The 15,815-nt window shown below is 41.3% G+C and overlaps 1 protein-coding gene and 1 long non-coding RNA gene across 3 annotated transcripts in view; one reads left to right on the forward strand and one right to left on the reverse strand.

The window, feature by feature from the left end:
• The window catches only part of LOC126392398 (uncharacterized), a 15,538-nt gene extending 7,943 nt beyond the window's left edge, over positions 1–7,595 (forward strand). Inside the window, exons 2-3 of the long non-coding RNA XR_007570178.1 lie at positions 6,907–6,965; positions 7,419–7,595. This is a non-coding gene — a long non-coding RNA (uncharacterized LOC126392398). The remainder of the gene's footprint in view (positions 1–6,906; positions 6,966–7,418) is intronic.
• The window catches only part of adam22 (ADAM metallopeptidase domain 22), a 108,260-nt gene that overhangs the window by 71,724 nt on the left and 20,721 nt on the right, over positions 1–15,815 (reverse strand). For both annotated transcript variants that reach the window (XM_050047770.1, XM_050047771.1), the window contains exon 4: positions 6,387–6,453. In XM_050047770.1, the coding sequence (XP_049903727.1) occupies positions 6,387–6,453 (67 nt within the window). The remainder of the gene's footprint in view (positions 1–6,386; positions 6,454–15,815) is intronic.

Consider the following 15,815-nt stretch of genomic DNA (forward strand, 5'->3'; position numbering starts at 1 on the left):
ACACGCACACACACACACTAGCTATCACTAAAGAGACATGGCCGAGCACCGAGACCTGAGGCAAGGAAAAAGCCACCTCTGGGGGCCATCCACACTGAGAGGGCCCACGGACCATGGCTACAGAGAGCGCCGCCGTAGTGATCACCCCGACCCGGGCAGACAGGAGGCGCCACACCGAGGTGCAGTGCCCTTCAGCCACCCAGGTCAGAGCTGTCCACGGGACGGCACCCCCATCGGTAGACCAGGAACAACTCTCAGTGTGGTAGGCCCCCATGAGGAAACACTGGAGCTAAAAACGGACTAAAACAGTAAGATAAAAGGTATAAAATGAACCGAATAAGCAAAAAGCTATTTAGCTCATAAAATTAAGTTAATAGCTAGATAAGAATGATCTAAAACAGAGACATAAAATGCATCAAAACTAAAACCTATAACTAAAATAACAAAAGATAAAGGTTAAATTAGATAAGAACGTAAAAAGAGGAAGGGTAAGAGCATTTTTAAAAAAAAACAAATAGATAAATCGGTTAAAAGCCTGATAAAAGGAATTTAAAATAGATAAATAAAGAGATCAGTTAAAAGCCTGATTAAAAAGATGAGTCTTGAGCCTCTTTTTAAAAACTTATCACAGCGCAGAGGAAATGTGTATCTACTGTTGGCTCACCTAGCACCACTGAGCTAGCTAACGTTACAGCCCAGCTGAGGAGGACGCCATTAAATGTTCACATTGAAGCCCATCACGTTGAAGTTGAGTTTTTCAAATGTATTTTTTGGCACTTTGAGAATCACAAGCTGAGTGCCATCTAGTTTTTTTTTTATATTGGAGAGAAGACAGACATCTCTACAGCCAATATCTCTAACACTCGGCAACTCAGACCAAAACAATCCAGACTGATTAACAGCACTACAGGTAAAGGAAAAGTATGTATTTTTGATTTTAGGTGAATTGTCCCTTTAAAAGTTAATGTTTAGAGAGTTAATGTAGTAAAAGTTGGTCCTCATAAATGTATCATGATACAAATGTGTGTGTGCCGAACTCATCTGCATAAACTGTTAGCATTATTGGACTGAAGTTGCATCAGTCAGACTGAGATTTTTGTTGTTGTTTTCCTTCCTCTTCTTAAGTGTTGCAGTTTTCTCTCTCAGTCCTGATTATGTCACTCTCAGCTATAATTTCTCTATCTCACATCCAAGATGACCAGAACTGACAAAAAAGGCTCCAGCACAGTTAACTGCACTGCATGATCGGCAAAAGAGGAAAGAAAGATTGAATATAGTGATACAGAGATGAAACATGAAATGAACGGGCTGCAACAAAAGGAGTCATACAAGTTAGGCAGATAAACCTAAGTGGAGCTACAAATGAAGAGAGAAAGATTGGGTGAAGAGACGTAGAGCGAGTGTGAGATGAAGAGACAGAGAGGGCTATTTATAAGTGGTGCTGTGCTCTACTATCCCAACGTCTCTCCTCCCCCTGTCGCCCTGAACCTTCTGCTCCACTTCTCATCAAAGCAAGAAACACCCAAAACCCAGCACTGTGGGTACATCCTCGGAGCGTGTGCGTGTGTGTTGCTAAATTGGTCGGATCTGTGATCTCCTTAGACTCATGTAAGAGTAATTAATCATCTATTCCGGACAGCACAATGCACAATGAAGAGGTCGAGGTCAGACAGTTGGTAAACAAGTAGGACAGTCTGCCCTCTGGGTGTCAGGGAAAGTTTGGTGATTAGATAATGAAGAGGAATAAGGACAATACCCAAATATGTATAAATCATATCTTACTATTAATGAGACAGAAAGTGTGTGTATGTGAATTTATTTGTGCATCTACAATAGTCATGCTTGATGTACCACATTAAGAAGCACTTCAGTCTCTCCTGACTTACCCATCATGTATTAAATACCGCACAGGGCTGGCCGATATAACAACGAAACAATAAACATTTTTCAGCTGTCAGATTTTGTCATAGCGTCGGCTATTTATAAAAGCACTGACACACTCCATCAATATTGCTGTACCATCTCAGGGTGTATCGGGCCGCTGCTGAAGATTAATAAAATGAGATGAGGTGAGATAAACTTTATTAATCCCACACAAATTTATGTCGGTCTTATTTTCAAGCTATTTCACTGTTGCAAACAAATTTGCAATGTTGAAATACAATAATTAAAGTTTTCTAGAGTTGTGACGTGCTCCTGTGAGCTTGATCGTTTGGTGTAAGGTGGTCATAAAACTCAGTCCGAGTTGAGTCTCTTTCTCATCTTGACACCCCGATAAAATCATGTGTTTAGTCTTGGCTCATGCAAATACTGAAGTTCATGACATGTACACTGTCAACAACCAATAACTGCGCTCTGTCTCTAAGAGGAGGCAGCAAGCCAGGGAGACAGTGAACATGGAGAGGATTTCAGGGAGGCACAAAATATGAAGTAGTATTTTTTTTCTTTGTACTGAGGAAAAGGAGGAGAAACTGGTGGACTTGTGGAGCGAACAAGAGTCTCTTTAATTCAGTGTTTATCTTCTTTATCATATGTTTCTGGAGTGATGTGTTTTTTCAGAGATGCAAGGTATTCTTAAAATATCATATTTCTTAAAGGGACTTTGGCGTAATATTTCCCACGTGGAGCTGGATGGGAAATAATCTCAAAAGGAATCTAGTTGTAGTCTTTCAAATACTGACACTGCAAAATCTCCAGTCTTTGTAAAATCTTAAAGTGTGTGACTAAAAACTCACATTGTCTTTAGATGTGAGAGGGCGTCACACTTTAGGCTTTTAAACACTGTATACACTTTTCATTTATACAGATACTGTTCATCCACGATGGCATTGAAATATATAATATATATAAATATTATTGCAAAGTAAGTTGTAATTATAGCACTAATGAGCAGGACTGCTGATGGGAGTTCCCAAATTAAGGCCATTAAACACCTGAAGTACTCTGTAACAAACCCAATTATTTTCACCATCGTCATATAATTCAGTGAAAGTTTTAAACAGTATGTGGTGTTTATAAAGATTGATCTTAACTTATTTAGACTGTTTTATATTTGCTTGGTTATAGTGTTTGTTTAGAGTTGTGATTAATGTCATCATAATGTTCTCTTTCTTGTCTATTATTTTGTGTATTTAGCATTCGTTCAATTGGTTGCTTGTAAAGTTGGAGATCTTATAAATGTACGCACTCTAGTGCACTTACATTTATTGCTCTTAAAATAGGCATCTGCTGAATGCCCAGTCTCATTATCATCTGACAAAACATCACCGTGGCCTCTTGCAGTTGCATTTTAATTGGTCACAGTTGCTCTGACTGACAGAAACCACCCAACACGTCCTGTCCAGTGGCATCAGAGCGATACAATCTTTTCAGCTTTGACAGCTTCATTAACTTTTGTTTCCTGAAATTAGTTTTCAAACAGTCTAGCTCTGCACTCTCTTTCTACATTTATCCAAAGACAAGACAGTAATAGAGTAACAAGGAGCAGCGTGAATGGCAACTGTAAAATATCATATCATAAATCTAAATTTGGACAATCAGCTTTTTTTTGCAGAGCTCATCTTTTCAGTGTACAGGGGTTGAGGTCAGACCCATATTGAGGCTACTAAATGCCAAAAATCTGACAATATCAGTTCATATAGAATATATTCTTATTTTTTGAAAGCACAAATTACTTGTATTTTGATTACAGTAAATACATTTTCTCATACTGGTTTATTGTATTTTATTTTGATACATTTAATGAGTAAGTATTTGTGATTTCATAATGAGATACTTCTTGATGTATTTGTGCCCACCTCCACAAAATTAATGTGAAGAACGTTGATTTTTCTGCATTTGGTGAATTGGCCAAAACAAGGCATTTGTGTCCTGCATTCATTGCAATAAACTAACTGTAGACAGAAAGCCAGAGCCACATTTAGCAGTACAGCACTTGTGTTACCTGTGTATGACATGAACAGAGACCTATCAGAGCAGCTGCTGTGTTACAGTGGCTTTTGACCTCTACAGTGAGCAGAGAAACAAAAAGCAGCTTGTCTCACATTAACCTTCATGTACAGCAGCCATTAATAAAGTTGTTCCTTCCACCGTTTCAAGAATATGCATTATGGATATTCATCTACAAGGTGAATTAATTAATTAACAGACAGATTGCTTTATAATAAGTCCATAATTAGTGGTGACTATATCACAGAATACATGGTGTAATAATTTGGATCATTCTCTGTAAAGTATCTAATATCTCCCTAATCTGCTGCTTAGCTGAATAAATCCTGACCATTATAATCCCCCCACTTATGTGATGTAACGTGACGCCTCAGTGGGTGTCCTGTAACTGAAGTCCAGATTTCAGAGGATTATCACGGCAATCTTAATTTCATGTTGGTTGAAGGTTTAGGACCCAGCTACAGCTCCACTCTGGTGCTCTGAAGTCTAAGCTGAACACAGACTGGACGGCTGCATGGGCTGTGATTTCTCTGTGTGTGCAAAGTAACACATTGATTAAACAATAAAAGGCCCGGGGAGGGAGAGGAACCTGTGGGGTCGACAGGAAATTGCAGCTGTACGACACAGCTGAGAACAAATCTTGAGGAGTCAGCGGTAGTAAACATGCGCCATTGCAGTATGGTCGTCAACATCTCTATCGCTAAGCTTAACTGAACCCAGCTATGTTATACAGTTGGTATTAACGTGTGATCTGTATATGGAGAAATTATCTTAATACAGCTTTACATTTAAACCAGGGGCTGTATTCACAAAGCTTCCCAGTGCTAAGAGTTGCTCCTAGTGACCTTGTTTTCTTAGAATTTCCCCTTAAAGTTGAGACTAAGTCCTTGTTAAGATAAAAGTTATTCACAGAGCATCTTAGACCTTAAAAGAGCTCCTACAGTGAAAAACTGATAGGAGCAGGGAGGAGGACATTTAAGATGCTTAAGAGTTTCTGTAGCAGAGGAGAAAATGGTGGAAACACAAAGAGGTACCATGGGAAATTTTTAAAGTAGCTGTTAGCAGTTAGCAGCAAAGAACAGCTGCCAAAAATGTCCACAAATTGGGAAAACAATGAGGTCCAGGAGCTCCCCAGCGTTTGAGCAGAGGAAAAAATCACCCATCAAATGTATGAAAATAAAATGGTATGAGAGAATGTATTTACTGTAATCAAAATACAAATAAGTTGTACTTTGAAAAAATAAAAATGCATTCTAAAGGAACTGATTTTATTACATTTTTGGCATTTAGTGCTGATTAAGAGACGTCTCCTCTGCAGTGCAAGTCAATGGGAAAAAGTCAGGGCATCACGTGACGGTGGAATTACACTGGCCACTACAAAAATTGGCTTCAAAACCCAGCACACTTCTTAGGGGCCTGGTTTGCATCAGTTAACTTGGATTTACTAAACAATGATCAGTTTTTAATAATGCAACAGAGCTCTGCTTAATTTTAAATCTGAATGTACTCATTTTAAACCTAGTTTTGCTAAACTCTGATTACAACTAATCTTAGATTAAATCATCGTTGTCAGTACAACTCAGCATTAGTTTCATAAAAGCCCTTACAGGGAATGGTTGCAAGCTAGTGCCTGCTATAAACAGTATGATATTTCGATAGCTGTTTTCAGTTTGTCTGTATGCTGTATCTGTCCCTTTTAAATAAACCATAAATAAATAAAAACTTATTTTACCTTTGCAATAAACTACAGCTACAGTTTTTGTGTCTCTGTTTTAGGCAAACAGTTGCCCAGCAGTATTTATACATCCAGCAGAAAGGCTGCAACCTCAGCATTCACTTGGAGTTATGTTTCTGTCTATCTAAAAAAAAAAAAAAAAACCTCTGTTTGTTCACCAGCTAGTTGCTAATTTTGTCTGTCTGTCTCGTTCTGAGCGAGTCATGCAGCCCATATATTCTAGTTGTCAGAGCTGTTTTGCTGACTGCTGAGGTTGAAAATTACGCGGACAAGAGTAGCAAGAGTGAATCAAAACAGCAAAGTTGTGGCTCAAAACAATGAGCACAAAGATGTTAGAATGCTCTCAAGAGCTGTGTGATAATCTACTTTGTTAATATAAAAATATTGATTACCGCAGCTTGTGAAGAGTGTTCGAATGTACAGCTTGTGTTTGAACCTGGCTGAGATCTGATCACGATTCAAACCAACTCCAGATGTGGTTCGACCAATCCAATAGCATTTTAGATGTGTTCTGCATGCATTGCCATTTACAGCTTTAAAGTGCTTGTATCCTTATCCACATAACCAGATACTGATTACATGGTAACATCAGGTGTGAATGGGGTCATAATGTCAAGACCACAACACCACAAAAACACTGTCATTCTGCTCTGATAATGAGAGTGTGAGTGAGCATGAGGAGAGATGATTTGCAGATTCTTACGCTGGTGACGACGCTCTTCCCTTTTTCTGACAAATGCCTCTCCACGTACCCCGAAGACAGCAGATCACTGGGAACAGAGAGGAAAGAAAAAGAGAATTAAAGTTAGAAAATTTGCGATTTTCATTCAAGTGTCACTCAGATGTGCGGGCGTGCTTGTATCTTATGGGATGATTGTATTCAGTCTTGGCAGCACAAAGCTTCAGAGCATCAGCCTGGCTAATTATGACCAGCGTACAGGGACGGAGCTATTTCCAGCACACAAACTCACACAAACACAATTATACAAATCCAGCCTTGTAGCAAATGTCTGGTGTGCGTGTGTGTGTGCGTGTGTGTGTGTGTGTGTGTGTGTGTGTGTGTGTGTGTGTGTGTCTTTCAGAGGAATGAAGGACAATTGAAGGTTAGTTAGGAGTAAAAGAAGCAACAACAGCAGAATGGGAAGGAGGCAGGAAATAAATTGAGAGAACAGAAAGAGTGGCATAAATAAGAGGAAATCAGTCTGTGTGTGCTTTCTCAGCAGAGCTGGACCCAAGAATCCCAATGGAGATACACACTGCAGGCCCAATCTGAGACAGAGATGTATGAGCTATCATATACACACACACACACACACACACACACACACACGCAGGAATGCAGCATATGAATGGGGATTTGCCCCTTTTTCAGCCTCTTTTAAAATATAATACAGTAAAAAGTTTTAGCCTCTTATCTAACAAATAGGTGACCTGAACACACACGAACACACACACACACACACACACACACAGCTGTGAAGAAGTTGGCTTTTATATCTTTATATTTACATTCAGTGAGCGGTGTCAACAGTAATCTGAGGCTTGTATACACACAAACACACACGCACAAAGCAAATGCTAAAAACAAATAAAGCAAACCTTGCACCAGAGGATAGCAGCAAAAAAAAATAAATCAAAGAGTACAACCAGCATAACAAACTCATTTTTGCCACATTAAACCCGCTGAATCAGCGGCCTTCACATACTTTCCCCAAAACATCTACATCACTGACAGGACTGCTGCGTTTATCAGCCAGGAATCGACACCAAAATGTGCAACTGAGACGGTACACAGCATCTGAACAGACAACGAGCCGCACTGAACCAGAGCGCCATCAATCAACATCCAGGCATCGACAACAAGAGACGAGAAGGTGGAATGAATTTTCACCTCGTTCTCCCACCAAACAAACCAGCCTCTTTCTTCAGTGTTACATAAGCAGTGTGAGGGTGCAGTGACGGAGGGAAAATGTGGGTGAAAGTGTGAACTTGTGTATTGTAATATTGTCCTTTTTGTCTCTTTTTACACTGAAGGTTGCAACTGTATAATTGTCTATGTTTCTGGGTGCTTCTGGCAATTCATAGTTTCTGGTTGTAAAATGATTTAACTGTGAATTTAGTGATTCATCATTGACGTCGATGGTAGTGTACTAAAGGTGCTCCAGACTCTGAATGGCAAGATGTCCACATGGTCGCTCTTCCCGAACACGTTTTTGTAGCTGATGTCTTTCTTCTTCATCTTTTCCTCGATGTTTACTGATGTTTACTTCTGAAAACCTTACACCAGCCAGGTCGCAGAGTTGCAGGAGAGGAGAGTTCACACACTTGTAAATTGATTTTCTCAACCCGATGAGTGACCCGCAGCCAAACGCCACCATCGTCCAACACCAACCACAAAAAGCACCATCGACACTTGCAAAATTGACATAAGAGCATCAATTTAGCACAAATTTAATGGAGCTGACAGCTTGTCGGACATCACAAAGGGACAGGGCTTAGCTGGCTCAATTACAATATAAGATATTTGAATATAATTTTTGCTTTTCCCCTACATAAGTAAAAAATAAAGGCACTAAGAGGGTCTGAATAGTTGCTAAAGTTGTCAACACTGAGCTCACCTCTATAAAGAAAAGGGGTACGCTGGATTTATAACACAAGACAAAACAAGAGCATCATTGCAAAATGGAAAGCACAGTAATCATTTTATGTTGATTACCATGTTATTAATCGCCAGAAGCTAAAATTGTAACTGAAATAAAATATGATAAATTGCCCAGCCCTCAGGGTTTCCATGGAGTTTCCATGGTGTGAAGCCACACTTCCAACTCATAAAGCCTCTCCTCACACTCTACAAACAAGCTTCATTCAGTACATGTACCAGTATCACTAAAGGAGGCAGAGGAACAGCTAAACATTTGACACAAAGAGCAAGAGAGAGCGGAGGAAGAAAAGGGAGAGAGAAGCCATCACTAACTGCTAAGCTAAGGTAACTTTCAGAGGTAAATATCCTGTGAACAATAACAGTGGGATTAGTGGGAGAGCTGTTAAAAAGAAAGAGCTTTAAGTGCTTTGAGCTGAACAAGTGTATGTTTAAATGTATAGCACGTAATGAGCCACTTTGATGAAGAACAAACAAAGAACAGCTACTGATAACATAGTACATGGAAATGAGACACAACCACGACGTGAGTGGAAGTGAACAACGAAAAGCACTGTGGGATTTTAGGACACGGACACTACAGGTTGCGACAGAGTACAAACAGGTAACGCAGTTGAGTTTATATCTTATCCAGCTTGAAAACACATTGGAATAGTTAATGTTTGCTGTATTATCAATCACCATAACCATTTGACATGGGAAACGGATTGCTAATGGAGTGTGCTTTTCAGTTTTCCAGCTAGCTGTGGACACAGTGCACACTCCACTTGACCACTGGAGCTGAGGATCAACCATGGTTTAAGTGGAGATTCATTAAGGCAGTGGTTTCCAACTGGTGGGTCAGAGTCTAAAAGGGAGTCGTAGGGCCATTATGAATGGACCGCAAGTGACTCGCAAACATGACAGGTTTGTAAAAAAAACACTTTCTTTTGAAGTACAGTGAATTTCCAGCACAGAGCTTTCATTTCGAAATGCTGTTTCCTGCAATAGAGTGAGAAACTAACAGACGGCTACTTGACAGAGACAGCAAACTAGCTTGACAGCATGGCCAAACACAAGTATGATGCTGAATATAATAAACTGTGTGGACCTTGAACTAATGACTAAGGGGAAATCTGGACCCTGTGGCTGGACAATTTGGGAATCACTGCATAAAGGAGTTGAGAGTGCAAAACCTAAGACTTAAAAAACACTGAAGAAGTACAAAATTATTGATAAGAAAACCACAAAACAATCAAAGTAGCCTCCATGTTTACAGCTAATGGTAATCACCACCATCCAAAAGGGTGCCGATGAACCATAGCAGCAATAACAACTACAACAACATCTCTGCCGCTTTGGGTTGAAAGAACACTTAGGACGCATTCACACTGGCACAATTTGGTCCGCTTTAAACAAACCCTGGTCTGCTTCCATGGATAGTTCAATTCGTTTGGAGTGATGTGAACGCTCATTCAAACTCTGGTGCGGACCAAACGAGCGAACCCTGGTCTGCTTGAAAAGTGGGGGTCTCAGTTCACTTGCAAGTGAGCCCTAGTGCAGTTTGCTTACAGTGGGAAATGCAAATGGACTATCCAGCGAACCATCGAGAGGAAGTGAACCAAAGAGAGGACGTGACGTGAAGCGCAGTGCATTTTTCTTCCTCATGCTTTTTTCTTCCAGGTCAGTGGTTGTTCTGGGCAATACCGCCCCCAAACGAGCAGCTGTTGTAACTGCGTGACGTTGTCCAGGCGTTTTGGTCTGCTTTAAAAAGTGCAGTGTGAAAGTGAACCAAACCAAATGTAGGTGTGAAATTTTTTAAGTAAGAAGTAAGTAAGAAACCTAATGTTAACCAAAATGTGGCCTAAGTGAAGACAAACTATGATGACTAAATGTGATGAAGTGTTGGCCTTGTACAAAGATGTTGTTTTCTTGAGTTTAAAATGGCGACACAGAGAGATGTGTGTTAAGTGGGTAGCAATTGGCTTACTTAGTTAGTTCAACAACGATTTTCTGGTCGTTGACTGTGAGAATCTGCAGGTCCTGCTCCAAACCAGTTGTGAACTGAAGGTGGGCCTCGAGCTGCTCGAATGTGTAGGCGCTCACACACAAACGAGGTAGGAAAACACGTCCAGATATGTTACATTCGATAGCTCGTTGAGTTTGCCCTACCACGGATTGAGACCATTCTAGTCTATTTAGTCGTGGACCTTCTGAAGGTATTAATAGATTATTTCTTTATATCCACATTTCAAAATCTGTGATATCCTTGACAAAAGGACAGACTGTTGAAAGCAAAGCAAAATCATTTACTGCAATGAGTCATAATAAGGCAGATGGCTGGAAATTGTTCTGCATTTGAAGGCAGACGCGTCATGTGTTTTTCAAATATTATCTGAGCTTTTTATCTTTAAGGAAGTACAAGTTTTCCAACGATGATATGCCGTATATTATTCAAATGAAAGCCCTGACATCAGCGTGCACACATACGCACACACAGGAGGCTGCTTTCTGAGATGACTAATGGGCAGTTTGCTACGGCAATAAAAAAATATGCAGGGAAAGAGAAGAGAGAGTGAGGTAAAATGGAAAGAGGGAGAGAATGGCTGTCAAGGGAGGAGTAATGAGACAGAGGAAAGGAAAGAGGCGCACAAGGTGTGAATACAGAGATCAGGGCACTAACAGATATCCCATCGTGCACTACCATGATGCTTTCTCCTGCAACCCCCCATATGTGTAAAACAGGCAAACCCCCATTGTACACACTTCACACCCTCAAACCTCACATCACAACAACATCCTGAAAATCAAACGTGCCGTGACTCCTGAGTAACATTTTATCAACATTTTTCATCAATAAGAATCGCTGTCAAAATATTCACACGCTGCTGTGATGAAGACATTCGGTGTGTGCATGAGAGTCCCTGGGTCACAGGCGTGCGTTGTTAGCCTTTGTTCTGCTGGGATGTGTGTTTAAGATTCAGAGCTTGTGATCTTTATCCGGCTCCACGCTGAGCCCAGGCAGGGGGAGCGAGCGAGGAGCATACTGAGGCAGCAAGGCAGACACACGGGGCTCTAATGGAGGACGCTGATAACAGATTTCAGCTTTAATTGTTGCGGGATTTAAATAATTTATTTGACAGACAAAGACGCAAACTCAGCCTCCACCCCATCCCCCACACTGACGCACACTAATGTAAAGAGATCACCCCCTCCAGCAACACACACACACCTCCCCCTCCTCTTATTCCTGTTAACATGCGTGCACATGTATGTATAAATGTATAACTGTGAGCAGCCTCTTTGTAGCTTCATGACAGAATGACAGAAACACAAACACAGCACTGCTTGCATGTGATCTCTCTCTGTGGACATAAACGCTGCAAACTTTCAACATAAATGATGATCAGAGGGCGGCGGGTTGTAAAAAAGGAGCTGAGGACTTCATTAACAAGAATAAACAGAAAAGAAGGGATGAGGGAAAACAGAAATAGGAGCAACTATGTTCATAAATGTAATAAATTATCACATCATTACACCGTTCAAGAGCTTAAAGGAGCAGTGTGTAAGACTTAGGGGGATTTAATGGCAGCTAGTGGTGAGGATTGCAGATTGCAACCAGCTGAGACTTCTCCCAGTTAGGATTCCTTCAATGTTCATTGTTCAGGAGGTTTTTACTGTGAACAAACCAGGTGATTAAAACCAGTAAAAGGGCTGAATAAAAGAGTTTTATCTTACAAATCAGTGTTTCTCATTTGCAGTTTGGCTCATCAGTGACCGTCCACTAATGTGTGCTCACCTTTTTACTGATCAAGATGTTCAGGAGGTTTTTACCTGGAGCAGAGTTACCCAAAGAGGTCTCCTCTTCTCCAAAACAAAACCGAACAGGTGATTTAAAGGTCCAGTATGTAGGATATAGGGGGATATGTTGAGTGAAATTTAGTGTAACAATTTTTCTTTAATGTATAATCACCTGAAGGTAAGACTAGTTGTGTTTTAATTACTTTAGAATGAGCCAATTTATACCTATATAGGGAGCAGGTCCTTTTCCACGAGGTTTGGGATGTTGCACGGCCATGTCTCTACAGTAGCCCAGAACGGATGAACCAAACACTGGCTCTAGAAAGGGCTATTTGCGTGTTTGCGTCTGCCACCGTAGTTAGCAGCCCCTCTGCAATGAGACCGATGGAAAAACACTGATCTGTAATGCAGATCTTTTTTAATCAATTTTTTCACTGGTTTGAATCAGCAGGTCTGATAAATTTGGAGAGGAGAAGTTTGAGTATAATTTGGCTCCTGATAAAAACCTCCTGAACGTCTGGATCAGAAAAAAGGTGAGCAGACATTAAGTTATCTAAGACATGGGGTGAGCACGCAATAGCACATTGTGGGTGAGCCACTCCATCTCCGAGACACACTGATTTGTGACATCAAAGTGCTTTATACAGTGTTTTTACAGGTTTAAATCACAGGGTCAATTTGTTTTGGAGCAGAGGAGACCCCTCAGGATAATTCATATCCCGGTAAAAACCTGCTGAACAATGACCACTGAAGATATTCTAATCAGAAGTTAGTCAGTAAGTTAGTTCAATCAGGTATCAAAATTTTCAGCTGGTTGCAATCTGCAATCCTCACCACTAGATGCCACTAAATCCCCCTAAATCTTACACACTGCTCCTTTAAACCAGTAAAAACACTGAATTAAGCAGTTTCATTTGGCTCATCAGAGATGGGCCACTAGCCTAGCACCTGCTTATCTGTGCTTTTTCCTCTGATAACTCACAATCCAGATGTTCAGGAGGTTTATACTGGGAGTCAAATTACCCACAGGGGTCTCTTCCTCTCCAAAACAAACAGACCAGGTGATTAAAACCAGTAAAAACACTTAATAAAGCAGTTTCATGTTAAAAATCTGAATGTTCTTCTGACGCTCTTTTTGGGGAGAGGCTAACTATGGTGGCCACTGTGAAAACACGAACACGAAGTGGCCCTATCTAGAGCCAGTGTTTGGTTTGTCTGTTCTCGGCTACTGTAGAAACATGGCGGTGTAACATGGCGATCTCCACAGGCGAGGACCCGCTCCCTATGTAGATACAAACAGCTCATTCTAAGGTAACAAAAACATACTGAGTCTTATTTTCAGGTAATTATACACTAAAGAAAACACACTGCTTATATTATATTCCATTTCTGCCAATATATCCCCCTAAATCCTACACACTGGACCTTTACAGTAACAGATTAATGGTGGCGCAAGTGGTCTATCACATGTCAGATATATTTGCATGGCATCTGGCACCTAAAGGTATCAATGCAGACCAGATGCGTGGCTGCAACAAAGACGGAGAGAAGAGCGCCCACATCTCCTGCTCATTATGTGTCTCATTCACTGTCTGTTACTCTCATTCTCCGGGCTCATTGCTTTTTTAAATAGTCTGCTCATCCTCCACTGTACCGGAGGAGAGTTTTTTCTTGGCTCCGTCGCCGCAGCAACATCTGTTTGAGAGCTGGTGTTCCAGCTGTCAATCAGGCCTGGAGGAGATTTTAGAGGTGGATCCGCAGACGCTCCACTTTCAGCTTACAACATTTCATAGCCAACCTAGAACAGCTATTTACATAGTAATCACTTCCCTCTCTCGCTTTCTCTCCACTTTAATGTCAGTCAGCCCACACACACACACACACACACACACACACACACACACACACACAGAAACCTAAGAGCAATGACGCTTTTCAGCTGAAAAAAAGTTGCTCTGAAAAGACTTATTCAACTTTATTAAGTGGGTCTTCAGGAGGTAAAAACTGACTCAAGCTGCGAGTGCACTGAGTCCGCCTGGCTGTCAGTCACATCAAACTCCATCTTTCCTTTAAAGCATTTTGTTTTGAGTTGCTCTGGGTGAAGACATCTGCTGTGGCAACGCAGTTCGATCTCCTGAGGTGAATCATGCACACAAACACATACCAAGTTTCCATGTGGTCTAAAATTCCTGTCACGATCTGTGTCGCCAGGCAGCGCCATCACACTGGGATGAAGAACGGCACAAAAAGAACCGATTGGCAGGACTAATGTTTATATGTGTGTGTATGAGTGTGTGCATGTGTGTGAGAGAGAGAGGGAGTGGGGAGCGGATTGGCACAAGTGTTGGGGTAGCAGGCTTTTCATTGCTTTCACACAGGCCAATCTAGCTACTCTCAAAGACTCTTCTTAATACACCAATCAGCCCAAAACACACAAACATAAGCACACCTTAAAAAATTAAGCTAATTTAATAAGATGCATTCATACGTCCACACACATCTGCACACAATCCCTGCAGTCATCAAATGGACTTCAGCTCCATATATGGATTTTTTGCCATTTAACCCAGTAATAAAAGGGCACCGCCACACAAAGGACTGAACATGTGCTGTGTCAGGCGTCTGTAATGAGGATGGGGGAGGAAAGAGACGGGATAAGTGCACCAGAGAAACATGAAGGGGGTTGGGGGGGTGCAGCAAAGATGGAAAGGTGGATAGCAGAAATAAAGATGTGAAAAGGAATGATGGAGAGGAGGAGAGGGGGGTGGAGGTTTGTCTTTGGGGAGAGCTGCAGCTGCTTTCACCTGCCCACCACCCCCTTCTCTTCTCTAGCCTCACCCACCCTCCCACTGAGGCCTCATTAAAGGTCTCCAGGCTATAATTCATTCACTCTCCAATCACTTATCAGACATGCAATTCCACCGGCACACTCACTGGGATCCTTGCTCTTATTGCACAGGGAATACTGACGCTCACAAACAAGAAATATTGACGCTAATAGAACAAAAAAGAAAGGAAAGAATCAAGTTTGTATTCCCGCTCTCTGTAATCTCGGGTCCATTATGCAGTCGGGTCTATAGCACGCAACATACAAGCCAAATAGAGTTGACTCCTGAATTATGCAGTGGCCGGGGATGTTGTGGGCATGAAGGAGAACATGCAGATCTGTATCTGTGACAACATGTGGACTGTTCCACGCCATGCAAAGAGCGTCAGCAGAGACAGACTTTTGGAGCCCTGTGCACTTGGGACAGAGTAATCACGACTTGCTTATTTTTTTCTATGTTCAGCTGATGAGATTATTCTATTTTATGCTCTAACATCATTACATGTGTGTTTGTGGGTACATTTGCTCTCCATCAGACTCTGTGCAGTGGTTAAATAGTTAATCTCCTGACAGTAAACCATAATTTCGATTGATTTTTATTCAGCACGACAGAGGAAAAGGAGTAATCTATAAAAGACAATAGTCTTTAGAGAGGCATTAGTATCTTTTCCTGCTGAGAGAACAACAGTCTTTCCTTCTGTCCCTGTCTTCAGCGAGAGCCGGCTCCTGGATCTGTCTTTGTCTCCACTAATCCTCCAAACGGAGTCGAGACGGCTTGACAAAAGAGAGGGGGTAGAGATGAGGGGGAGGAAATAAAGGAATATGAGGTGATGGAGTGAGAGTATAAAGAAGCATCAAAGGGGAGG

The sequence above is a fragment of the Epinephelus moara genome, chromosome 6 (genome assembly GCF_006386435.1).
Source record: "Epinephelus moara isolate mb chromosome 6, YSFRI_EMoa_1.0, whole genome shotgun sequence".
Lineage (NCBI taxonomy): Eukaryota > Metazoa > Chordata > Actinopteri > Perciformes > Serranidae > Epinephelus > Epinephelus moara.